General features: G+C 38.0%; 1 protein-coding gene across 1 annotated transcript in view; it reads right to left on the reverse strand.

Moving 5' to 3' along the window:
- The window catches only part of LOC139742472 (liprin-beta-1-like), a 106155-nt gene that overhangs the window by 31736 nt on the left and 47135 nt on the right, over positions 1–27284 (reverse strand). The window contains exons 9-15 of the mRNA XM_071653010.1: positions 26330–26391; positions 25743–25821; positions 23467–23564; positions 22338–22490; positions 19643–19669; positions 17999–18583; positions 8798–9002 (exon numbers count right to left, since the gene is read on the reverse strand). Coding sequence (XP_071509111.1) covers positions 8798–9002; positions 17999–18583; positions 19643–19669; positions 22338–22490; positions 23467–23564; positions 25743–25821; positions 26330–26391 — 1209 coding nt within the window. The remainder of the gene's footprint in view (positions 1–8797; positions 9003–17998; positions 18584–19642; positions 19670–22337; positions 22491–23466; positions 23565–25742; positions 25822–26329; positions 26392–27284) is intronic.

Below are 27284 nucleotides of genomic sequence, written 5' to 3' on the forward strand. Positions count from 1 at the left end.
AAATAATGAAATGGATGCCTGCTAAATTATAAATTGATGGGAGTATTCTGATCCCCTGATCTAAATGCAAGTTCATTCTTTTTTTGAACAGAAGTTCCATAAATTGTTATGTCATGCAAGCTTTATGCATTATGCTGCTTTGAAAACAAGTGAAGTGCCGAACCAACTGAGAGAAAAGAAAGGTCATTTGTACCAATGTGTACATGAGCTACAGTGTATAACATACGAACTGGCTTATTACCCTACATCGACGTAAATAAGCACTGAATTGATCAGTGTTTTAGTAGTAGCCATGATAAAAAAGTCATGGGCGTACATACTCAAGCAGTATTCAAACTTACGACCTCCTGATCATGGGACAGGTGTCATCTCCACTAGACCACCGTGCTTTCGCCCGACAGCAAGTGCTGGTTCTAATCCTTATAACATGCAGTGGGTACTGCGTAATTATTCAAATTCATGAAATTCTTCCGTTGAGATGTTTTCATTGCAACTGATTGACAAATTGCCCTACATCAACGTTAATAAGCTCACTGAATTGATCAGTGTTTTATTAGTAGCCATGATAAAAAATCATGGGCATACATACTTGAGCAGGATTCGAACCCACAACCTCCTGATCTCCGGACAGGTGTCATCTTCAGTAGACCACTGAACAAGGATTAGAACCAACACTTGCTGTGCTTTATAGCATTCTGTAATAAAAATTCTGTAATACTGATGCAGGAAATTCAAAAGATAAATCTAATGGTCTCATTCACTGCTGGATACATGTACAGTACGCAGTGAAAGCCAGGCTAGACTCTTCAATGTGGCATGTGATCAGTGGCCTTGATGCTAATCACAGTTTATTAGGCTGCCCTCCTTTGTTTCAGTCAAGCATAGTGTGTATAGCATTGCATTTGATTGTTTTCACCACAATCTAGCTCAATTAAGTGCTAAAATTTGCTTATGTTGGGGGAAACTTGTGTTTATAGTTGGTAACTCGCGTTACATGCCGGTAACTCGCGTTACATGGTAACTCGCGTTACACTTTTCATTGACATTTTTTAATGTGATAACAGTGTTTATTCAAGTCAACATCCTGTGTACAGTATCAGGGTGTGATGAATTTAGAAAATTATGATTCCCAACAAATTACCTCCATTGCTTCCTTCAGAATGAAAAATATTTCTTGTTTCGGTAACTCGCGTTACTTGGCTCAAGGGCTGAACTTTCATGTGGTGATTAGAATTTTTTGAAGGTGGCATAAAAATTTCCTCATGGGAGACTGAAGTAGAACCAATTTGCTTCTTTAAAATAAATTAATTGAAGTGCTAGCAGAATTTTTCTATTAAAAAAAAATTATATCAAGTTAAACATGCATTTTAGCAATTTGGATGACTGAAAAATTGTCTTCAACATTTGTAGCTGTTTCTCGGGAAATATTTGACCGATTGATATAATTCTTTGAGTTTCTTTAATTTCAATATATGGGTAATACATAATGAGTAATTCTTTTGCAATATGAGAAAGTTGAAATTTTAGTGCCATGTCCACATTCCCATGGAATTGCCCAAAACAAGAAATTTTCATGCACATGAAATTGTAATGAATTTTGTGAGGAGCCACGATTCTCAAAGGTAAAAAAAAACTTTGTCTACACAATGCAAAAGTCAGTGAAAAAATGACAATTCACACAAGTCTCGTGCCACAAAAATAGCCATCAGCTCCAATTTATGAAAGATTAACGCTGGGAATGTTTCTGGTTTTACAGCATAACCTTAAACTGCTCAGTTTCGTAAATCCTGAATGGCGTCAGGTTACATAACCCTTCCATTGTACATAACTTTTTTACAATGATCATGATCAGTCCCATACACCTTGTATGGTGTTGGGTTAAAAGTATATACTGCCATTGTACAGGTCAATAGGAGTGCAAGTTGATGAACCAAATCATGTCAATTTTGGATGATTTCATCAGACATCATCATCTGTTGTCAAACTCATATAATGCAAATTTATGTAGAATGTATCAATTATAGAAATTGGAGTCAAAAGGAGCCTGAGCTTTTGATCCTAGCAGAATCTTTATCGCGGGCAAAATGACAAACACAGAAATGAAGAATACACATAGCAATAGAAATTATGTAATGTCCCATCTTTTGTATTCTAGGTTCTAGGCCAGAATAAAATTATGTGTTGAGGCAATGAAAGATGATATGATACGATACGATATGGATTAGCATTTTCAATGTATCATTTTGTGCATAGAGTACTACACAAAATGTAAAACACTTTGAAACATTGTGTACGCAGAAAATCAAAATGATATACATATAGACTACCTTTTGGACGAATGTACAACATGATCCTTCCCTTTTAATGAACCAATGTTCCAAAATGGCACTTGTAAAAACAATCCACACGCTTGAGAAATTTGGGTGATGACTTCCACAAGAAATCACAGACGTACAGTGTATACAGCCACAAACTTCAAGTAGCTGGCATCCTTTAAGAGCAGACAGACAAATCCTAGCATGTAAAGAGAGTTTTTGTCCCTGTATTCTCTTTCTGACTGTAGAACTGTGTATACAGGTGTAATCACAAAACAGATACAACAGCAACAAATACAGGAGTGACTAAAAACAGATTTATACATAGTCTTGAATCAAGCTGTCTTTGACAAAAAAAAAAATAACATCTAAAATCAATCACTGGTATTTTAAACACAATAATGCTGCCTTGATAGTGAGGCAGTAAAATTGACAGTCAAAAGCTATGGATACATCCGGTGTGTATGCATGGAGGAATTTTAATGACACTGCAAATATCCACCAATATTTGATTGCAATTATAAACAATAAGCAAGCAATTGAAGTGACTGAAATGAGGCTTACATCGTAGGTTCCAAAGGTGAGAAACGTCTCTTTTTTATCTACATTTCTTCCTCTCTGTTTTTTTTTTCCTCTCTCTCTCACCCCCTCTCTCAATGTATATTCCTCTGTGTATCTGTCACGGGTATTTGACTGCCTTGTAAAGCGTGACGTAGTAGGCTCTTGTCAATATTTGTACGATTTACAAACATGAGCTTCAGGCAATAGAAAAGAAAAAAAGGAAAAAAAAAAGATACAAACAGCATGAATCCACAATAAAGGAAATGCCTTTATAGCCTTTGGCCCACATTTAACCATTCAATGGCCTAGCTGCTTGGAACTCCTTGTTTGTATTGTGATGTCATAATAGAGTGACTTCGAGGAACCGATTGTTGTTATTTACCCCCTAACAAGCTACCAGTTTCCTACCAATATCACAACCCTGACCCTCATTCTCCTCTTAGGAGCCCTAAAGCACCACCCCCCCCCCTCCCTCCCACACACACACACACCCATCCCTTCTAAATTCTACTCAGATTGTAGACACAACTACTTTACTTTTGTACAAACACTGTCAATTCAATTATTGTGTAGGTGCTACTTGTCCACTATTGAATTAAAATACACGACCATTTCTCTCCCCTCATCTTTTTAAACTTTCCGTTTGTCTGTCTGTCTGTTTGTCTGTCTGTCTGTCTCTCTTCTTCTTTCTTTAAATTTTTGGTCCGATAGTATGATTCAATATATATTACAGCTGTATTTTTATCTCCACACCGACTAGGTAGTCACAGCAAATGTGTGTATCAGTTTGTTGGACAGTTCACTCAAATTTCACATTTTTATGCACCATCAGATATACCGGGTACAAAAAGTTATACTGGATACCAAAATGTATACTGTGTACTATACACTGCATCTAGATGTACACCACAAACTTAGCGTGTCACAGCTAGAGTGTAGTGTAAATCATAGAGTGTACAGTGTACCATGAAGCTTTATTGTGTATCATCTGCTATACTGTAAAACCATCATAGTGTAAAATGTAAGCATGGTCTTGTAGGATGTAGTTTTCAAAAATTGTATCGGAAATAAAGACCAGTGTTCACAGTTAAATGGCTTGACGTCTGCAAGTTTAGCGAAAAAAAAACTTTCGTGCTACACTACAAGTCTATTGAGAAGAAATCTTCCCCCCCCCCCCCCCAAATTTATGCACACAAGTGCATTTTTACATCACACACTCAGTTTCTTGCCCTAGTTTCCTTAGGGCAGGAACTACCTGAATGTTTTGACAGAGAATACATTTTAAAGTACAGTTCACACCATGTTACTGTTATACAATAAAATCAGAAGCTTCATCAGAATCAAGCAATAACAGTTATAGACTACCAAAAGATTCATGTTTTGAATGAATAGTGACATTTTCACAACAACATACATTGTAAACGAATCATACTTGACATCAATGACATCACCACCTCACAACTTTCCTACTGGTGATGATGTCACTGCCTTGCAACTTTCTCATTGGCTCACAGACAAATGTATGACAAGCAATGCATGTTTGGTCAATGATTTAGCATCCATTTGTCCCCTTAAAAGTTACTGTAAAGTCAGAAATTTTCACACCCATGAAACTATTGATAATCTTGACTCCTCGCAAGATTCATGAAAGCTTCTTGCATATGAAAGCTTCTTGCATGTAAAAATGCGTGCAAAAGTTTTCGTCTACACAATGCACTGAATGCCGGTGGCAGCTGCGAAAAGTTTCCTGTCAAGAAAAAGGCCGGCAGCTCCAATTCGCAAAAAGTTTCATAATGTGTAATGTTTATGTTTCTAGTTTTACCGTACAGTTGCTAGGTTATCACGAGATAACCGCTTCTTGATGTATTACAAAGGATGAAAGTGATTCCATGCCATAACAAGTAAATATAGCTGAAGATTTCTTTAAACACAGGAAAGACATAAAACTTTATAATTCTAAACTTCACAATTCCCTAACTTTCTTATATAAACAAGATCTGATTTTGATGAAAATCTCCCGTTATGGTTGTCTGAGGTAATATGATTTGAATACAAAAGGCCACCCTCAGTGTGGTGCAGATATGCACTTTAAACGGAAACAGCAGAAGCACAGGCACAAACTTCAAGTAGTTGGCATCTTCTCAAGCAGTAGGTCCCTATACTATAAATCCTGACAATTGAAAAGACTGTCTGTGCCTGTCAGCTCGCTTACTGGCAAGTGGCCAAACATCTCGACAGTTTAACAGCATTTCAAGCCTTAAAATCTCAACGGCATGGTCTTAAATGTTACTAATGTCTCTAATGTTGCCCACCCCCCCCCCCAAAAAAAAAAATAATCATAATAACATTAATAACTTTATGGACAAACTGCTTCATAAAATGATGACTATGCACTTCAAAAAAGTGGCAAACTTCCAGCAACTGGATTCAATGTACACACTTTTTCCAATTATCATACCAGGGATACAGCAAATCCTTTTCAAAGCAACCGAATCACTCATAATTATATTTTTGTTCATAAATATCTCCATTTAATGAGCATAATTTTTATAACTTTGATATGCTCGAGTGTTCCCTCGTCCATTTGAACAATGTCACGCAGCTCAATTGGCGGTTGGTTGGCAAAGTTCTGAAAAATGTTTGAGATTGTGCCAAAACAATGTCGCAGTGCAAGCAACATCTTCATCAAATCAGATCCAGAAATAACAGACAGCATCTTTGAGATTTGTATCAAGTACCCTCATCTCTCTCTCTTCCTCAGTTCTTGGGTTTAATAACTGTTTTCCACCCTTTTTTTCATTCTTGGGGCCAAGGATGTGCTCTTGTTAATTCTTGACGCCCATGACCTCTTGAAGGCTACAAGGTTTCCTGCGGGCTATTCAAACTATTCACCACAACAAGGGATACCATCCTTGTGTGATCTGCACTACAGTTTTCTTCAGCTGTAGAGGAATATTTTATGTGGAAAACAGTATTTTTATCTTTCCTGCAGAAAATATGTGTAGCAATACATTTTTTTTTAATTTTTTAACAATTTTTTTTTTTTTTTTTTTTGGGGGGGAGGAATATCTATAACACATATTATCCACGAAAACTGCAGAATTTTTTAAAACAAAAACAAAAACAAGACTACACAATACTATTTAAAAAACAGCAGTTGGCATCTATGCACAACATATCATTTCTCTGCAAACCTGCACAATGCATTCAGACAATGTGATGCTGAAAATACACTTTTCTCTTGGAGACCTTTCAAGTTGTTTGGCATTGCTGCATAACATGATATTATTAGTTATCCCCTGCTTGTTCACGAAATACGGGCAAATATCTACGGTCTGGTGCCATATTCCATGAGGCCGAAGGCCGAATGGAATATGGCACCAGACCGTAGATATTTCCCGTATTTCGTAAGAACAAGCAGGGGGTAACGATTTTATCTTTTAGTGTAAGTGCTGACCTTCTTCTCGCTGATTTCCCCTCGTGAATGATGTTGAAATCACCGGCTGTCAGCCACGACCATGTTGACTTAGGCCTACGTCTCCTGAGCTGATTACCATGTGATGCGCGCATACAAATACGTACACGTACACGCCATAAGATACTGCAGTGCAGTAGCCAGATATAAGTTGCTGTTGTTTATCAAGTGTCTAGTGGTCTCAGGTTATGTGCGCAATACGCTTGAGGACCGCGCGATGTCCATTTGTTTTGTACAGGATTAGCGCGCACTTTCCTATAAGCGTCTTTGGTACACGCGCAGCTGGCTGTGTAATACAGTATCATGATGTCATATCCACGTAATACGGGATAGACTAAGTGGTTGATTGACCAATGAGATTACAGAATTCACGATCACTAAAAGATAATACAGCTTGACCAGTGTTGAAGAATGGAACATGAATACTAACTATCCTGTGCAGTATCTGAACATACATTGTACATGTAGACCTACACAGAGATTTCTCTAGTGTAGATTTCAATGCAGTGGGTATACTAGATCTTCTTAAATCAATTTAATTCATGTTATATCACACCCTACAAGCACAATATACGTTAGTATAACAAAAAACATCCAGACATGCACACCAACAAGCACAGACACACACAAACAGACGCAAAGAATGATTGTACTTTAGACTCACTTCCTTCCCTTCTGTCTACTGAATTCCTGCTGCGGAGCATGAGGCACTTTCAAACGCAGGTCAATCAAGAGTCAATTGAAAACACAAAGTACCAATGGCAGAGCTTAATAATAATCTGCCACTGTCCACATTGAGTTTCACGTCCAGCTGTTTTTACGTGGCTTCAGGAAGGGCTAGCTACATGTATGTCCACTCAACTTCAGTATTCAATCGACGGCAGCTGACCGATGGTTTGTCAGGCACGACAAGTTCGTTACCTTTCCTACACAGTCCAAAAAGTGTCCATGGGGCACTTTGCAAAGTCATCGTAATCATCAGTGTGCTCATGCAGCAGCCATTTACACACAGGAGTAGCCTGCGCACTGCACAATCGCATTTCATGAAGTCACTTTTTCATGATACAAGGGAGCTAATCATGCTGCAAATTACGAGCCAGACAACTCTATCATGACTGAATAATGCCTCTAATAGCACAAGGTCAACGGAATACTAACAAACACATAGAAACAACAAGAATAGTGATGAAACCACACACACACACACACACACATGTGCACTAAAAATAATCCATCATTTTACTAATGGTGAAATTACGTTGTACATTTTACATAGGAGCCTACATTGTAACTCCCATGTGTGTATCCCACACTCTACTTCAACGCTAATTGCATATAAATCCCTCTACACATTACATATTGCATTTCCATGATGTGTGTTCACCATCAGAGGGGAAGATATAATCATGCACGTATGAAAACCTGATGTCGGCGAACGCTGTTCGAAATCATTCAATTGTGATAATGGATTACTTCGGACTCAATAGACCAGAAATAGCTCACTGAGTTATACCAGGGATGAATTTCAAGGCAATATCAGACAAGATTACTGTGGCATTCATTTCTTCCCTCTCTCACTTTCTCCCTCTCTTTCTCTTCTTTTTTCTCATACATTCATTTGCTGCACCTTTCATTCTTTCTCTTACCGTGTCCATTTCTGACATATGCATCTTACTTTACGTAAATAAATTCCTTCAATACATGTACATCTGCCCATCTACATGTACGCTGGCAATGGAGTGGAGTATACATATTTTACAGATCTTTAATATTTCTGTCAACATCTACCTTTCCCTATCTTCTCTCACTGTGTCAGTCTTTATCTACCTTTACTATCTCTCACTCTCTCTCTCTCTCTCTCTGCCTGTAAAGTTCTCATCAAGCCTATCTCTTTCTCTCTTTCTCCTTCTTGCCCTCTCTCATATCTTGTCACTCATATTCTGTCCTACATTGTCTATATATAGTGTATCTAGCTATTAACTATCTCCTTATCTGTCAATCCATCTATCCATTTTACCTATTTATCTATATACCTATTTATTCATACATTTATTTACCTATTCATCAGATAATCTATTTCTTGATATATTCATCTATTAATTTATCCATCTCTCTATTTATGTCTATCTATCTACCTATCTACATTGTATATTATATTTATCTACCTTTCTATTTCAATATTCATATCTATCTATCTATCTATCATCTATCTATCCATCTATCTATCATCTATCTATCCACCTATCTACAATATGTATATATCCACCTATCTATCTATCTACCTTCATTTCTATGTCTTCTCCTTACCTAGGTTGGGAATTCATATCTATCAAAGACTATCTATCTATCATCTATCATCTATTTATCTACAATATGTATCTACATGTATCCACCTATATACATTGTATCTATCCATCTACCTCCATTTCTATGTCTCTTTCCTTACCTAAATTAGGAGCGCTGGATGTTTTCTTGGAGCCCTTCTTGAACAGTCCCTTGCCGAAGGACGCTCTTGTCTTCCTGGTCTCTGGACTGCCGTGGGCCGACGCCGAAGCCTGCTGGTTCTGCAGCGGTAGCTGGAACTCCTGATTCCTGCGCGGGGAGGGCAGCGTCCGGTAGCCTGAGGGGTTGGACCTCGACGCTATTTCAGTCTGTTTTGGGTGCAGGGTCGTTGTGTTGAGGGAGGGGGGTGGGAGGAGAGGGCAATGTAGACGAGGTGAATGCATGAAAACATTTAAAGATGGTGAGAGCAGTGGTAGTGAGGTGATGGGGGATAGGGCGTTAAAAAGAGACGGGGAGGGGTCATTCCACAGAAAAGTTTGCAGTAGAAAGTTCATGTATTGGCATGCAAGACAAAGAGAAAATTGAACAAAGGTTGTTCATTTCCAATGGGTATTGATTTTCAGCAGGGACAATTGAATTCAGGAGAATAGAATGACAAGACATCAACAAAAGACACAAAGCACACATAACATGAGTCAGAGAATTAACATCACCACAGACAAAAGACAAATATTTGAATAAAGGAAAAAAAAAATCAAACATTAAAAGAAGCAGTACATAAATCACAGCATGAGAAAAGAGAAAACAAAGAAAGAGGAAAAAAGTGAAGAATAGAAATGGATTCAAAGACTCAAGCATGAACACATTAAAAAAAAAAAGAGGAAGAAAATGAGGATGGAAATGTGTGGGAAGGAACATACATACAGACATTGAATGATGTGAAGGGAACGAAAAAAAAAATGAATTGAGCCATAATGTTGACATAATACAGGAGTGTCACAAATACATGAAGAGAGAAAAAAAATGACAGCAAGGAGGAAGTATGGTTGATAGATTAAAGATGACTCAAGGCAAAGGAATGCCAGACCGGAAAGACGCATTTTTTTTTTTTTTTTTTTTTTGGGGGGGGGGGGGGGGGGGGGGGTGGATTGATAGGAGCAATGTTCACATGGTGGATATATTGAGGAGTAAAGGAAGGTAGGAGAAAAGGGGGTGGTGGGGGTGGGGGTGGAAAAGGAAAATACCAGTAGGGAGTGAGTATACAGATGTTATACAAATGACACACTCGGTGGGTAGGCACTCCTTCAGATTCAATTCAGTCATACATCATGTAAACACGCTCCTCACTCCAGCAGCTGACTATTAAAGGGAACACTCAACACTACTTCGTTATAATTTAAATACTCTATATTAGTACGGTACTACAATACCACTCATCTAAAGCTCACTGTTTACTGCTACAGTGGACTCCAGTTATATTGAAGTCCTCGGGACCGGCAGTTTTCTATCGAAATTTTGTAATAACCGAACAAATAGAGTGGATAATGTTGCAGCCTGAATTTTTACTTTGTTGTAACCGGATTTCGTCATAACCGTGTTCGTTGTGACGGGAGTGCACTGTAGTACACATTCATGTAAATATTTCCCTCGGTTGACAAGTGTATCTCAAAAATCATCAAGTTTCAGGAGTGTGAAAAAAAAAATCATTTTTGCAGCATTTTTCACAACACAACGTAATTGTTGATGTCAAATAATGTAGAAACATTGTTTTGGATCACATTAATAATACTTTCAGTGTTCTAAAATTTAAGTCAGCATTTTGTACACTCAAGATTGAGCAAGGAAGTGTTTTGATATGTGCCAATAATTGATATATGAGGTATTGTCAACCGAAATGTGGTTCTATCTCATTGTGGTTTTTGCTGTGTTGGTTGAATCAATTCAATTCTATCTAATTCAATACGAGAAATGGGTAATGAACGTGGTCAATGAGCGACATTAGATTTGTATTGTACGCATTTTTAAAGTGAAAATGTACTGCTAGCAATGTTTCTGTAACAACTACTATATATCATTAAGCAATGATACAGCATCTACAATATTAATCTTGAAAGAAAAGCATTGATGTATCTTATTGTTAACTCTTTATGTGCCACGTTCGCACGTCCGACTCAGTCGGCGGCTTGCCAACTTCGCATATTCTGCTCAACAAACAAAGCCGCCAAAACCAATCGATAAATCGCTAATCACTGCTAATCCCGCGGCACAATGAAAGCGTTTCTCGTGCTTTTGTTTCTCTCTTATACAGCTTGCATTCTATGTGGTAATTGACTATCAAGCGATGTTCCCAACTAGATTTGCTCGTACATTTTAAGTTTCTGTCAAGGTTTTATGTGCAAAAGTCATGCCTGATATAGAGTAATGTAGCAACTGGTCATTCAAAAGAAACATTGAAAATAGATTCGTCATACAATTTATATCGAAACAAAGCTTGGCATTCCTCTTTAACTTTGCCTACTATTATGCCCATCTTAACAGAAATTTGTAGAAGTTATACAAATTGGGAAAACAGAATTCTCTCTCAAAGCATGACTACCTTCATGTCTCAAAATAAGGTGGCACACAGGGGGTTTGCACCATGGCACATAAAGAGTTAAATTCCACTGTACAAACTTGATATTCAGCTATTAATGGCATATCAACTACAAGTACATAGTTGGAGTACCTGGCATCCTGTCACATTTTTCCAATGTAAAGACCTCTGCTTTATATATGCATTTCTGTTCTTCTATAGTTGCAAAGTGAGAAAGGATATTATTATAACGCTTTTACCACAGTTGCAATTTTTTTTTTTCATTTATGTGGAGAGAGCCCTCTTTAGATTATAGTTTGCACATTGCATATTTAAACCACCATGTAAACACATACAACTGCACGCACCCCATTGACTACAACACACACAAACACAAAACACACATAAAGCTTGCATGAACCACTAGAAATATCCACACACTTTCTAACATTCATTCTGACATACAACCACTACAATACATTTCATCTGAGCAATGTACAAGTGCATGTTATATACCATTGTTCATTTTCCTAATGAGCATACAGTATGCAAATGCAGTGAATGCAGAGATAAAACATGCTCCAATGAGTTAAGATATATATCACACTCAAGAAGCAAACATATAATATAGGGGTTATTCTCATTCATACTGGATTAAAGAAGCTGCTAATTAAATATCATCACCAAGTGCAAAAGCACAAGGAACAAAAATTAGTTTGTATCATGAATTAGTATTTCACACATACATGTAAATGTAGTAGAAAAGTTCCCATGAACTCACACTGTTGTGTTATACAGGCACATCTAGTTTTGAAAGACCAATTAACTTTTTACACAATTGAATTTTTACAAATTTTGAGCTTTTAGTCAACATGAGTATAAAACTGAAGCAGGATTAATACTCTATTAACCATGTTGCACTGAAAGATGAATAAAACAAACAAACAAACATAAAAAATTAATGTCACAGATGCGTTTTGTTATTCAAATCCGATGGTAACAGGTATTGGATGAAGTGGTTCCTGTAAACGCACGCTGTCTCTGTTCATCATTCTCTTCGTCAAATGCAACACCTGTGAGGAATTTGAAGGCCTCTTGTTGATTAGTGCCAGGCGACCTTAAGGGTTAAGTTCCACAATTTACACTAAAATTTAGAAAGTTATCTGCAGCTACTCAAGAGGGGACAAGGTAACAGGGGACAGAATGACATTCTACAAGATAAACTAAAGGAAAAGCCGATAGTAAATCCTAGGGTAAAAGTAGAAATTCTCATTGTGTGGAAATCTTTGCGCAATTTGAGCAACATAGTCGAGCACAATTTTTTTTTTTTTTTTTTTTTTTGCTTGTTATACATACTTTTCATATTTTCAATCTGTGGAATTAAAACAAGCAAAATTCATCTCACCTGGTCAAGCACACAAAAATTACTCACATGAAAATTTCCACTTTTACAAAATATAAACATTTTAAAATAGTGATAGAAGGTTAATAAATATGAAGTACTCAAGCTATTAAAACTCCTTTAGGTAAAATGAGAAATGCATAGATATAGATCATACATGGCGTGATTAAATGAGGTAGTCTTGATCGTAAACAAACAATTCTATTATATACAGAGTATGTCCACGAAGGTTGGATGAATTCTGGTCAGGGTTAATTCTAGTCTGATGAGCCCATGTTGGGATACGGATATGAAGCAGATTACTTCTACAATCACAGAGACTCCAACTCTCCCGTTTTTGACGGGAGATCTCCCGCCGAAAGCCCATTTTTGCAAAATCTCCCGTTCTCCCGTTTGAGATTTGATTTCTCCCGCCCTGGCTCTGTGTCTCCCGATGGACAGGATTTCTTACTTATTGCATATCGTATGTTGAAAAAATAAGCCGTAGATAGCACCAGAGAACATCTAGAACCCTAGGAACTTCGCGCTTCGCACACATCAACTTGGAGTCTCCCGTTTGCTAGGGGTTTCGGGTGGGAGAATCTCCAGATCAGAAGGTGCTTGGGGTTGGAGTCTCTGCAATCATACAATCATCAGTTCATCACAGCAGCTCTGTAATCACATGTGATGTATTTGCGGAAGTAAAGCAAATGTTAATGCACATGAACAATACTCTGATGACAGTGGGTTATTAGGTGGCATGGATGTATTAATTATTGATGGACTTTGAATGGAGGATGAGTTGGCAGTGTTGTAGTTGTCCCTGCTCACAAGCCAAAGCACCAGCGTCATGAACATCACAAGTATGACTCAAACACTTGCAAGTCACTATCAAGTCATTAGGTGGAGGTGTCGTGGCTGAGTGGATAAGAGCGCTCGTCTGTGAACGACATGAGCGTGGTATGGTTCGTGGGTTCGAGCCCATGCCAAGCCCGACACGTTTGCCCTTCAGCAAGGCACTTTATCCACATTGCTGCTCTCCACCCAGGAGTATAAATGGGTACCCGGTAGGATGAGAAAGCTTATGTTGGTTGATCAGCATGTCCGCGCCTGTAAAATGGCTGCGACTGGCTGGAATGCTCCCCAGGGAGTGGAGAATGAGCACTGTTAGTGCTGGTTGGAAATAATGTATCCAGTGACCGGGGTAATAATAGTCTGTAAAGCGCATTGAAACCCTGAAGTGTGTGAAATGCGCTATATAAAAACCAGCTATTATTAAAAACTAGCTATTATCATAATTGAATACTAATCCTACATCATTACAAATAGCAATGACAGCATTGCAGTTATGAGTAATGATGTAGAAGTCATTTAGTAGCACTAGTAGTAGTAGTATTAGAAGTAGTATTAGAAGTAGTAGTAGAAGTAGTAGTAGAAGTAGTAGTAGAAGTAGAAGTAGTAGTAGTAGTAGTAGTAGTAGTAGTAGTAGTAGTAGTAATTGTAGTAGTGTTAGACGCAGTAGTATACAGTAGTAGAAATAGTAGTAGTTCTTCTTCTTCTTCTTCTTCTTCTTCTTCTTCTTGTAATGGTCGGTTACCTTAAGAAATATCTGAATATGCAAAATATATTTCATCATGGGATCAGTCTTGCATCTGACGTGCTAACTTTTTCCCACAATGCAATGCATAATGTGTTTTCTGATGTATGTTTCTGCTGGCATTGCATAAGATATGACTCCATTACATTTTACCCCATACTGCTCCAATTTTCAACCCAGAGTATCATCTCCTTTTTTTTTTCAAACCAGTCAGGAGATAATCACACTTCACATCAATGTTTTTATTAGGTGATGAATGGGACAAGCTTACATGAGTTTATTTGAGACACAAGATTCATATAGGATTGCACTGAGCTCATATAAGGTCATAATGGTGAATGCAGGTTCTATAAAAGGAGGCAAAGAGCTCATATAAGTTTAAATCTAGGTTCAAACAGGCTTTGAATGAGGTAGAAAAAACGTTACTTGGGTGAACCAATGTTTTCTAGAGGGTTGGGTGAGATTCATATAATTCATCCGCGTGTGCATAGGTGTTGCACAAGGTTGCATAAGGTTCTTCTATGACTATCATAAGTCTATGAACATATAAGTGCATATATAAGTGTTCTTCCCAGTACAGCTTATGCCTAATGGTCCATTTACGCACACATTGGTTTTGTACAAGTTCGCACCAAGCTCGTAATATAAACTGACATTCAAACAAATTGTTCAGGAGAAGTTGATATTCAGGTAGCAGAGTTCGTTTCAGTATGTTTTCTCACAAGGATAAGGATGCTTTCCAACAGTCGCACGGGGGCTCAAGGAATGATGTGAGTTTGGGTGCACAAGAGTTTTGCAGGTATGCACAAGGTTGTACAGAGGTCATATCAGTTCATTTGAGTGCACATGGGTTTCTCACAAGATTTCAACAAACAGGTCACAGTGCACATAATGTCTTTCTGTCAACCAGCTCACCCACTTGACTTTCATCCACACTGTGACTTCACAGTATATATGACACCAGTGAATCAGAGGGATTATGCCATTTTGACTCATAACGGTGCGACACAGGTTCACTTTCTTTCTTGATCACAATGCAAAGCAGCGTTCAATCCTCAAAACTACACTGGAAAGAGGCGATTTAGGGTGTTACGCAAGGTTAAAAGCCAAGGCAAAATGCAATTACTGCAGTGCGAATTCCAGCCAAGCTCCTAAACTGATGAAGCACGTGGCAATTTGGCAAGATGTTTTCTCCTGCGAGAAACTTAATTTTAACTTGACGGCAACATAATAGTGCAAACCAATCTCAGAACAGAATGTGAGTACAGCTGAAGCAAATGAAGAATAAGCAGCCTGTGTACAGTTCCTCTGACTTTAAATGAGGGGGGTATAAGAACCTACAGGACCTCATCATTGTTGAAAACTTAATATGTTTACTTAACTTTAATTATGTTGTTTTGCTGCTGCATGTTATATCACAATACATATATTTACATAATGCTGTATTTTATTTCAATGTCATACTTCTTTTCTTTCTTTTTTTTTTTCCAGATCGATGTGCTTAGAAACATCAGTTTTAAGCGCTATATAAATGTTATTCATTATCATTATCATTATCAAATGGAACTGCTACCCAAGGGGTGCAGGGATATTGAAGGAAACCCACTTGCCCTGCTTGCCTGGGGCAATCAAAAATTAAGGTTGGGCAAGTAAAATGAAAGGGTAACTATCCATAAAGATTATGGGGCTCTTGACTGAATGCCCATCAGGGTAAGTGGGGGGGTATATTTCTCCGCATATAAGACCCGAGGGTGCAAAGAGCATACTATATACGGGTGTACATGAGCATTATACATTCTATATGTACATTGTACATGTAGGTATAGATTCTAATCACTGGGGTGATATCAAAATTAAAGTACATATAATAGTTACAAAGATTTTTGAGCAATATAACGTGGATTGAAGGTGCTACACAAGCTATTAAAAAAAAATAAAACTATCATCATATCTCATTGAAATGATAGTATTGGACTTGTGACTTTGAGTTCAACAAAGACCTGCCCATGTCATTGGTTACGGGAATGAAATGTCTTTCAGTTCAATTTCTCAACCAGAAACTCAGAGACACAAATTTCTATAGCTACTAACTATTCCAAAGCATGGGGTTATGCATAAGTGTTCATATCTAAACACTGCTTTGCCCCTACAATGTAGGGCATTGCAAGAGCTTCTATCGACAGAATTTTTCAGACCTTGGTAAATTTTATCACACAGCCAGTAAGCCAGTGAGAAAAATGCATAAAGTGGGTCAGTGCTGCGGTTGTATCATTCAAGCCGAAAGTCGACGGTCGTCTCATGGCAAATGCAAACTCATTCATATTAAAGGCAAGTGCATCTGAAAATAAAAATGGCTACTCACAGTAAACATATTTGATGCTGCGGTAAGAGCTTTTATAATGGCTGCCATCTGTAAAATTTGCAAACCAATTACAGATACAATCTCAAGGATAAGTAGTTATCTCACCTATAGACTCAAAATTCTGTACGATTTTTTTTTTGTGAGAGCATGCTTGACTTGAAATTCTGTACGATTTTTTTGTGAGAGCATGCTATTAGACACAGCTGTGCAAAAACATCTACACTGTACATCTCTACAAATTTTCTCTACCATATGTATTATCATAGATTTCTTCACAAGAGTATTTGGCTACATCACATCCTAACTCTGAAACTGTAACCAATCCATGAGACGTGCTGAAAAATGACTATATAATCTTCTAGAAATATGCATCTTTTATGCATAGTACATGTTTGCACGCATTGTAGGTTTAGTGCATAACTCTCTGCAAAAATATACATCTTTCACTGATTAGCTCAGGAGTCCTATACTTGTGGAAACATCCCATACATTTAGAGGAAGAATGCTCAATCCAGCATGATGAATGAAAAATATGAAAACAGATCACAAAATTGGCACAGACAAATACGCTGGGACTTTGTTTTATGCTCATGGCGCGATTCCAGTTTATGAGTACACAACACAACTGCCTTGTAGCATGATGAACTTTTATTATAATGGACTAGAGTACTGGATGACTTCCATTTGTGGAGGCATATTAGAATTCAGCATCTGTTTTGTGTTAGAGAACAAATATGAGGCCTGGTGTGATGAACATAAAAATGCATTAATTGACCCATCTAGTCAAAGGAATCATATTTCTATGGTTTGCTGCTACATAGTTTATCAAGATTTTCTCTATTAATTTTCAATATTTATTTATGTCATATATTTTGTAATCATTTATCTTTCGTACAAAGTTGTGCAAAATATGCACTTCCATTCAAGTCCCTCCTTGATATTTTAATGAAAAGTTGTGTGGTTAGGTGCACAAATTTATGACCCTCTTTATTCCTTATTCACAAGTGATTCTTAAATTGGCAACAATAGTTCTTGTTCAATTGATACATTTTGTACAGCTTTTTCTGATTTGTGCAGACTCAATGAATTTATCCATTTTCAATGAATCTTTCTCCACTACACAAGATATGCAAGAAAATTCATAGTTGCCAATTTACTGAGAATAATATACAAGAAAATTCAGAGTTGCCAATTTACTGAGAATAATATACAAGAAAATTCAGAGTTACCAATTTACTGAGAATAAAAGATATGCAAAAAAATTCAGAGTTGCCGATTTCATGACAACACTAGAATTTCTGCAGCAATATGTTCCCAAGACTTGATGAGTTACGGGCCAGATGAATGCTGTTAGAGTGACATGAGATGTATCGCAAAGATGATGCGCAATGGTTCTTTGCTGAAGTTGGAGAGAAAAAAAAAAGGCATAGGTACAGAAGACTGAACGTTTACCTCCGGGTCTGCTGTTTTCGTAGCAGGTAGGGTCATGTGACCAGGAAGATTGGTAGCATCGCGTCGGAAGGGGGTTACGTCCGCGTCGTCGGAGTCTGTCAGGTTGGGGTCAGAATTAGAGTCGGTGGCACCGTTTTCGTTAGCTGCGTTCCCATTGGCCAGTTCCCTGGCAATCAGGCCCTGATTAAGGAACGCAGCTACATGTTCGTCCTCTACGAGGTCACAAAAGTCGTCACCTACCGAGCTCCGTTGGTCAGTGATAATTTCGGTGGTGGCGTCGAGATTGAAATTGACTTTCTTCACAGCGTCTGGCGGACTGTGAGAGTGGACGGGGAAGGGCAGGGTCTTTTGAGTGTCCGAGGGAGGCACCTCGGTGAGCTCAGCGGTCAGTTGGAGCATGTCTTCCGGTAGGGAGTGGTCAGCCGCATCTGGACTATGTGCGGGAGGGTCAGGGCTACGCTCAGCCTCCGATGTCGGAGGGGTCTCAAGGACCTCTAAGGATTGGGGGGATTTATCTGAGAGTGGTCTCAAGTCATTTGTGTCGGGAGTAAGACTGGATAGAGTACTGTCAGAAGGGGGGTCATTCTGTAAGGGCAGAAAAACATGCAAGGACAATGCAAAAATATAAGTAGTTGATGATCAAACACAATGATTCCTCAAAAGGACACTGACGAACATGGTAGTAGTAGTTACTCAAGTTTTTAAACGTTGTGGTGATTTGAAGGAAAAGTTACTGTCCAACCAAAACAAGAGAAACTCCAAAATGCACACAATGCTCAAAATGCAATAATTTTAAGTCATGAAATGCATGTGTCACACAGTGACTGATGTCATTATTTTATACAAATTTGTTATATTATCAAGAAGTTGAAATTCACACGGAAAATTCACACATGTTTACGAGACAACCTGTAGTTTATGAAATATATATGAAATATACTTTAAGAATATAAGGTGAATATATACAACAATATTTCATACATTATATTAATAGATACAAGTAGATCAGATTAATAGCAAACACATGATGCTGAAACAAATATATTCACATTGATATAATTATACATTAATTCACATACATGTAGACATTGACAATACTACAAACATATCTAGATGTATGTACTGTATATAATATTTCTGATATCTACCTGCTGTGGCAGATCTATACAACAGGGAAGAACAGGAGGATGAACATTACAGATGTTGTATCTTTTAACCCACTGAACACTAACTGCTCAAGTATGTATTTGGGCAGGTGTCTATGGGAAATGAATGTTATAGCAAAAAAAAATCAGCTCGTCCTCAGTGGGTTAAGGCTTGCATGCAAGTCAGGTCCAAATTTTTTTTCAATTAAGAACGTCAATCTACAACTACATGATAACCAGAAGGTAGTCTATGAAAGCTTCAAACACTATTACAGGAATTTCATGAACATTCAGTACAGGGATTTACTATAATGATGATGCATTAGAGGCAATATTTGCATTATTGTACACGAAGGTATAGGATATTTAATTGAGAAACACCAATTAAGAAGGATAGCCATTTCAGAAAGTGATATGTATAAATACAAAGGAAGTTTTCTAGATAAGGAGTATGATGCAATACTTTTTGTTTTGGTCCTAAATTTAAGCAGGTTTTTACCATTGTTGATCTAGCCTTTTTCAATCGCTACAGGGTGAGAAAATAAAGACAAATAAAAAAACAACATTCTTGGATGTTAAAAATAAATAAATAAATAAATAAATAAGCAATGATTTAACTGTGGGTGAAACATGAAAAAATGTGAAGGTGTATCATCAATTAATATTCTGCTTCTTTCAACAAATATGGCATGGTAGGGTAGGTATTGACATTATCATATTGTTCTACCAATGTCACAATTTTTGTGGGGTATATTTTGTTGACTTGAAATGCAATGAAAAATGATCATAATAGTAATCATGTCAATTTGATTATCATAAATAACAGTAACAAGGAACTATCACTTGGGCCTGTTTAAAACATACTGTATACGCTACAATTTTCGCATACATAAATTTTCGCGAATTGCCGATATCACACATTTTCGCGAGTGGTTAAATTCGCGATTGGGGGACCAGAGAAAATATGAAGTGGCAAAGAAAGTGTGAATTTTCAACTTACTAGCATATAAGAATGATACTAGTTATACACTGCATGAAAAAGACTTGCCAAACTCTGCGAACTAGTAAGTTAGAATTCAACATTTTTGAAGTGGTTAAGTCCATCGCACTAGATTTCTCACGAGTGGTCCCCTTGCGATAATGGATTGGCTCTCTACAGTATTCGTAAGTAGACGTGGACGTGCGTAAACAAGCTTAGCCAGTATGGTCTGTTCGGTAAGCCGTGACATGGTACTCTAGTACTGAAATGTTCGTATCATCAAGGCAAGGGATTCATTTTGGAAGGTAATATTTTCGCGTGTTGTTAATTTCGCGAATACACTTGTAGCTCCCGACTCGCGAAATTCGCGAAAATAAAACCCCCGCGAAATATATAGCGTATACAGTACTTGAAACATATAATTAAAAAACATCTAGGGTACTACAGTACCAACTAGTTCACAATCTGCTCCAACAGAACTTTTTTTTTCAGGAACGAGAAACAAAGTTTGTAGTCTAGCTTTACCAGCTCCATGTAGTAATTCTGATAGGCACAGGAGGTAGTAAACAATTAGTTTAAAGACTGGTTCAATTAGGGTGCAACCAAACCAAAAAGAGGTTAGCTGTGCAGAATTGTAAAAGGGTCTCATTGATTCTTCATCACCAATGGCAGTGAAGATGAACTGGGTATTACACAAAGATCCTCCTAGACATAGGTAGTTGGGGTTCACTTGCTGATTAGTTTCTTTTTTATCTATGTGCTTCCAATGCTCATTTTTAATTTACATTCTTCCATGACATACAACTTTCCGTCCTTTATATTAGTGATGCTGAATTTCATGAATATTTATGACATTATTCTTGACATTCGGCACTAACTTTAGGAAAATCAGTATCTTTTTTTTTCCATCACATTCAATTTTGTTCATGTTATAAAAATACAAAGGATAAACCTTCCTTAAAACATATTAACAGAAAAAAAATCAACTTGTGTCTTTGAGAAGATACAAGACAATACGCATGCATATGATGCTGATCAAAAATTAACATTATATGTTGTAACTTTTGATACGATCAAATAAACTAGAAATTTGTGGAGGTATAGCCTGTATTGAAATATTGAAGGATATGTGCCAACATTTCAAGTATTAGTGTTACGTGCATCTGTCTGATTAGGACACAGCTCAGTGAGAACACACCTACGGCAAATACACTCTCAGAATGGTCACTCTAGGTAAGAACTCAGTGCTTAGTTGTGGCACGTTTACACTCATGAGGATTAAAAACTTGGTATACTCCGTGGGATAGGACCATGCGGGGCCTGCCTGAGAGCTATTGTACCAAGTGGGGGCGCTCTTCAGAATGGCTAACTTCACAGGATTGGCCAAAGTTGGCTTCTGAGGTGTGAAATGCTGCATCCCCATGCGCCGCCATCTTCATAACACTTGCCCCTTGTTTTCTTGTTTTTTTCCCCTGTTCCATGCCCAATAAAAATGGCAGGGCTGTCCTTAAACTTGATAACAGTGTAAATAAGATTCTTCTCCCTACATGCATGCGTGTGAACAGTTGAGTTCCTTTTACTTGTGGTATGCTACTCTGGGGCGAGGCAGTTTTGCAAGTTTTCTCTCTCAGCTTGACTCTCTTGCCCTTTATTAAAGAAATGATCTCTAAAGCCACGCTTTTCTTTCCTTAGAATTATTATTGCAACTGGGAAAACAAGGTTTTAGTTGGCCTCCTATAAAAGTTGGATTAAAAAGTTTATCATAGATGGGTTCAACTTGCATGTGGCCTTCCCAAAAAATGCTGGCCGCTTTGTGAGAGATTCAAGGAAGTTGAGCCTTGCTTGAACGATAGCTTAGGGCCTGTCTTATAGAAGAAATTTGCAGTCATTAAAACTTTCCATAATTTCAGTTGCTATGGTGTCAGCTAGGAAGGGACCAATCACATTTGAGCACCCAAGCCATCACCATGGTAACTGTGAAAATTGTAGCTTTCAATGACTGCAATTATCTCTAGGGTGTCAAACAGGACTCGGATTTAGGAGACGTACAAGGATGGTCAACGGCCACTGAGGGATATCACTGCTATATGTACATGTATGTTGGCAAGACTCTCGTTTAAAGGGAAGAATCACACATGGGACCTGTGGTCTGAACCGTGGATGCACTGGCTGCATGCAGAGAGTGCCACCAAGGGGCGGGGATGCCTATACTCACCGTGGAGGGGTGGGGCTGCGTCTGGAGGTTCTCCAGGCTGGCCGACCGCCGACCCGCGTTGGCGCCAAACATGTCCTCCGTCCTGTCCACCATTATGGCGTGCTTGAAGTCCATCTCGGGGGTCAAAGGTGACGACCCCTGTGCATTTTGCCTCTGAAAGGATAGAAGCAAGCATTTCTTTGTTAGTGAAGCACTGAGATCAGGTTGAAGGAAATCCAAACAATCTGCTAAAAAGTTTTGATTTTCACAGTTTGATGAATTCCTGCGCAGGCCTCTGTAAGACAGGAGCTTCACAATAATTTGTGATGTCACAGCAGTAGAACTATACAACAACAACAAGAAAATGAGAGGAATTTACACACACCTACACACACACACATTATTTATCTGGAATATCATAAGACATGTGGCCTTGCTCTTCGAGAAGGCACAGACAGTAGTATTGCCAGAACACATTTCAGTAACAGGTCAGGTTAATATGTACTTAATCCTTCATGCACCCCAGCCGTTAGCTGAACTTGCCAAGGATCTCATCAGCATTTGTTCATCAATCCAAACTTGGACCCAGTGGTAGGTTTAATAGCGAGCCCAATCAGATGTAGCAATGTGCCTCAAGTCTATTCAAAGGTATGTTAACACATCATAGTGATTAGGTAATCTCCATTGCTGAACAACGTGTTTCCACTGATCTGTGCCAATCACTGAACAAATGTTTGCATGCATTTTAATTTTGCTAAATTCCTGAAATTAAAATGCACGCGAGCATTTCCAGTTTTACAGCAGTGTCTAAAGTGTGTGAGACTCATGAGCCCGAATTCACGAAGGTGGTACAAATGAAACCATGGTTCAAACCATGGACAAAAACCATGGAGCGCCAAGTGTCGCACGGAATATTCCGTCGACAAAATGACCGTTTTGTTAACGAAATTATCATTTCGTGGACGAAATGTTCATTTAGATACAAAATGTTGTCATTTCGTTACAAAATAATCATTTCATCGACGAAATGACTGATTTCATAACGAAATATTACCTGCGACACTTGGCGCTCCATGGTTTTTGTCCATGGTTTAAACCATGGTTTCATTTGTACCACCTTCGTGAATTCGGGCCATTGGGTGCTACTCACACTTTCCCTGGAGGTATCAGTCTCTCCTGTAGCAGAGCTTGAGGTGGACGTGCTGTCCGTGCGAGGGTTCTCAATGTCCAGCAGCTGACCAATATCCACTGAAAAAAGATTTGAGACAGGAAAATATGAACTACTGTAAAACCAGAAATGTATGTATATAATTTGTATCCATCACTACTAGGATACAAACATTACATCATATAAGTTTCTCGGAAAGAGAAACTAATTCATTCGTGAGATTCCAGATGAATACATGTGCATTTTCATTGTCTTTTGTTCTTTCAAGGAGGTTCAAGAGAATGGAGTCACAACTGTCGTATTTCCTTTGAAGTCACGTTCGATGCCGCCACTCAAAAGTATTTAAAGCATGTGGCAAACTGGATCTTCCGCGCAGATAGGAAGACAATTCACCCATGTCTCATTGCATAATCATCAGCCACTTTCTAACGAAAATATGTCTTTGTGATGGTAATTACTTTTCGCCATCCCTACTTATAAGAGATAGGTGGTATATAATGGTAAAAACATGGGGATGCGCGAATAGAAATTGTGCAAAAAATGATGAAATGAAAATGAAAATTACTCGACTGGCCGTGCCCGGCCACTAATCTGATATATCTATTAATATAGAATTATACTCGAAGATTATTCCATATCAGTTTTATTTGGAGGAATTAAGTGGAAAAGTGATAAAACCGGCTTTCCAGGGGGGTACAGTTTTAAACACTTTCACATGATACAGCTCTGATTTACACTTTTGCACATATTTCTTGAAGGGATTGACCTTTGTTTAATGAGCTTTATCATTAAGTGAGATTTCATTTCAATTCATAGGTAAACAAGCAAAATATAGCCAACATTAAGTTAACGTTCAAAATGAATCTTCAAATTGCTCAGCAAGACGGCGGCATCAAACCCCGTCACCAAAGGCACAGATGCACCTGTGGAATTCTTTTGTACATCAATAGAAAAGTGACAACTGTTTGAATAATTACAGCCAGTTGGAACTCCCATCTCTTAAACCTCCTTGGTTCTTTCATTGAATAAAATCAAGGGGGAAAAAAAACAATTACAGGAATGTTATATGAGAGAGCAAAAACAGGTTTTTCCTTATTATGTGTGCAAGCGATATTTCAAGCAGCTTACGAAATTTTGTGGAAAACAATCATTAGTATCAAGAGGATAGTAGGGATGGTAGGGGTAGAGGAGGATGTGGCAGGGATAGGGGCGAATAGTAGGCCTACAGCGAAAATATTGTTTACAAAAACGTTCCAATAATTATATTATGGTTCTTTTAGCAACTTTAGCAGAGAGCTCTCGAAAGCTGTTACTAAAGAAATCAGTTTTCCTTTTAGAATATAGGGAAGTAGATGAGTGTAACTCTTTTTTGCTATTAAATGTCTATGGGTTATTCAGCAATAACTACAGTATTGGTGAATTGAGATAACATAGCAAGGAAGGAGGTAGATAACATTATATAGATGATGACTGGCGGGGGAGGGAACATACCGAATGTTCCACCCAAAGGGTTTGAAATGCTATTGAGGGAGGTTATAAGTCCCGAGACGAAGTTGAGGGACTTATAGCCTCCCAAAATAGCATTTCAAACCCTGAGGGTGGAGCGTTTGGTACATGTTCCCGACAACAAAAGTCATCATCTGTTATATCATATATGGGTTTATAGTCAAATACGTAAACGTTAACCACCACACCAGCACAACACACTTGATCGCTCGCGTCGCTCGATCGCACATGCAGAGCCAAATTCACTGTGCGCGCGCAGTCCTAGGCCTTCTGTCATTTGTTACTTGAAAATGTTTTCCCATGGGCGAACATAACAAATGTACCTCCATCACGTGACTGTGTTCAGCCAATCATTAACCAGTATTTGACTAACCCATTTAATATAAACATGATGTAATGCAAACAAGGAACATACCTACATTGTATATGACAGCTCTCTGAGAGGAAAGGAAGATACACGTGTAGTTGGGGCAGATGAGAGAGATAGTAACAGACAAAACAGAAAGAGAAGTGGATAGTAACAAGGAAATAGTCCATGATATTAAAAAGACTATGGCTCCATTTAATAGCAACCTTGCATTGAGTTGCTGCCAGCCCAGCCCTTACTGACAAATCTATGAATGAAGGAAGGTAGTCCAAGGTAGAGAAGGTGGAAAGTTGGGGGGGGGGGGGGGGGGGATAGAAGGAAAGTAGTAGAAGGAAGCATGGGCATAGTTCATATTAAAGATAAAGAATGGTGTTATTGAATATACCTCTGCCCTGGGCTGCAGCCAGCTCCTGAACCCTGTAAAACTTGGCCAGTCGTCTGTTCAGCTCTTCGATCATCTTGTCCTGTTCAAAGAGAAAGAAATATAGGATATGACTATAAAGCAATAGGCCTGCCACGGGTGATCTGACTTTCATCACTGAACGTACACTGAACATTCCGTTATCATTACAACTCAAGGCTATATGATAATAAGACTTTAAGAATTTAATCTTAAGTTCATTCTGTTTTGTACAGGTGAACTTTACCCAAATGTATGGTGACAGACTCAATGAATTATTACAACTCAAGGCTATATGATATGAAAACTTAGAGTAGGTAGCAAACTTTGCTTCAACTTAATTGATTTTATGATTATATTTTGTGCAGGGCTAACTTTACTCGAGTGTATGGTGACAGACTCAATGAATATTCAAAAAGACAATCAAATAAGCTCTTTGATTAAAATACCAAACTGAACACCGTTATAATATTTTGAATGGAAAAAAAAAATCCCTACATCAATGACTAGGAGAAAATGTTTGCCAAAAAAATCTTCTCCTTAGTCCTACACACTAAGTTTTGTGTCCTCACCTTCTCCTTGGTCCCACTGATCAGGCTGTCGACTGCTATCTTTAGTTTCTCCTTCTCAACTTCTGCACGGAAAAAAATATATATATATATTTAGAAGAAAAAAAAATCTTGAGAAAATATAGTCATTGAGTTGTCAAATCACTCCATTCAGTATGCGTGACATAACACAAAACAGCAAGAACAAAATCTGAGAATAAAGTAGAGCATGTGGTCGTCAAATCTTGTTGTTGTTATGAGTATCCTCTGTAGAGACATGACGACACTAAAAATTAAATTAATGATATTGTCCACTGTAAAGTAGGTAATAAGGATCTCTTACGAGATACAGCAACAACAAAACAAACTTGTAAAACTAGTTGTCACAACTTTCTTTCATTATTTCCAGATTTAAAATGCATGTAAGTTTTGCACTCACTTCTCTCCAAAATTTATGTGAAAATTATATAAACAATCAAATGGAATATGCGTGTCTCCCTTCTATCAACAAACGAAATGCTCAGATTTCAAGTCAACAGAACTGAAATCCCAAAAGAACCTTCTCAAACCTTCCAAAGCAGGAAAACAATGTCAGGTACACATCGGGATGGCCTTTCAAGGATCACAGCTACACGGTCCTTCACAAAAGGAAGCCATAAAAATACTACAGTGCATATTCTAAACATGATATTCATGTTTTTTTACTCACTAGGAGATGCAATCAATAAAAGGGCACACCCAATTGTAAATCATTTTCACAAATCTTTGCTTGCAACTTCATCTCAAGTGCAATGCCTGAATTTTCTGAAGCAAGTTTTCAGTGATCTTTACACGCATTAAAGACAGAATTACACAGTATAATACTCAGCAGAGTATTGGGGGGGGGGGGGGAGTATTTAAGGTTACCAAGCACTAAGATAGACAAAATTTTCAAGTCTAGGGTTTGAGGCAAGGAGAAGAAGAAAGCATGACAATGCAA

Source organism: Diadema antillarum, unplaced genomic scaffold (assembly GCF_040938485.1).
Source record: "Diadema antillarum isolate AM-2024a unplaced genomic scaffold, OU_Dant_1.0 seq00001002_RagTag, whole genome shotgun sequence".
Classification (NCBI taxonomy): domain Eukaryota; kingdom Metazoa; phylum Echinodermata; class Echinoidea; order Diadematoida; family Diadematidae; genus Diadema; species Diadema antillarum.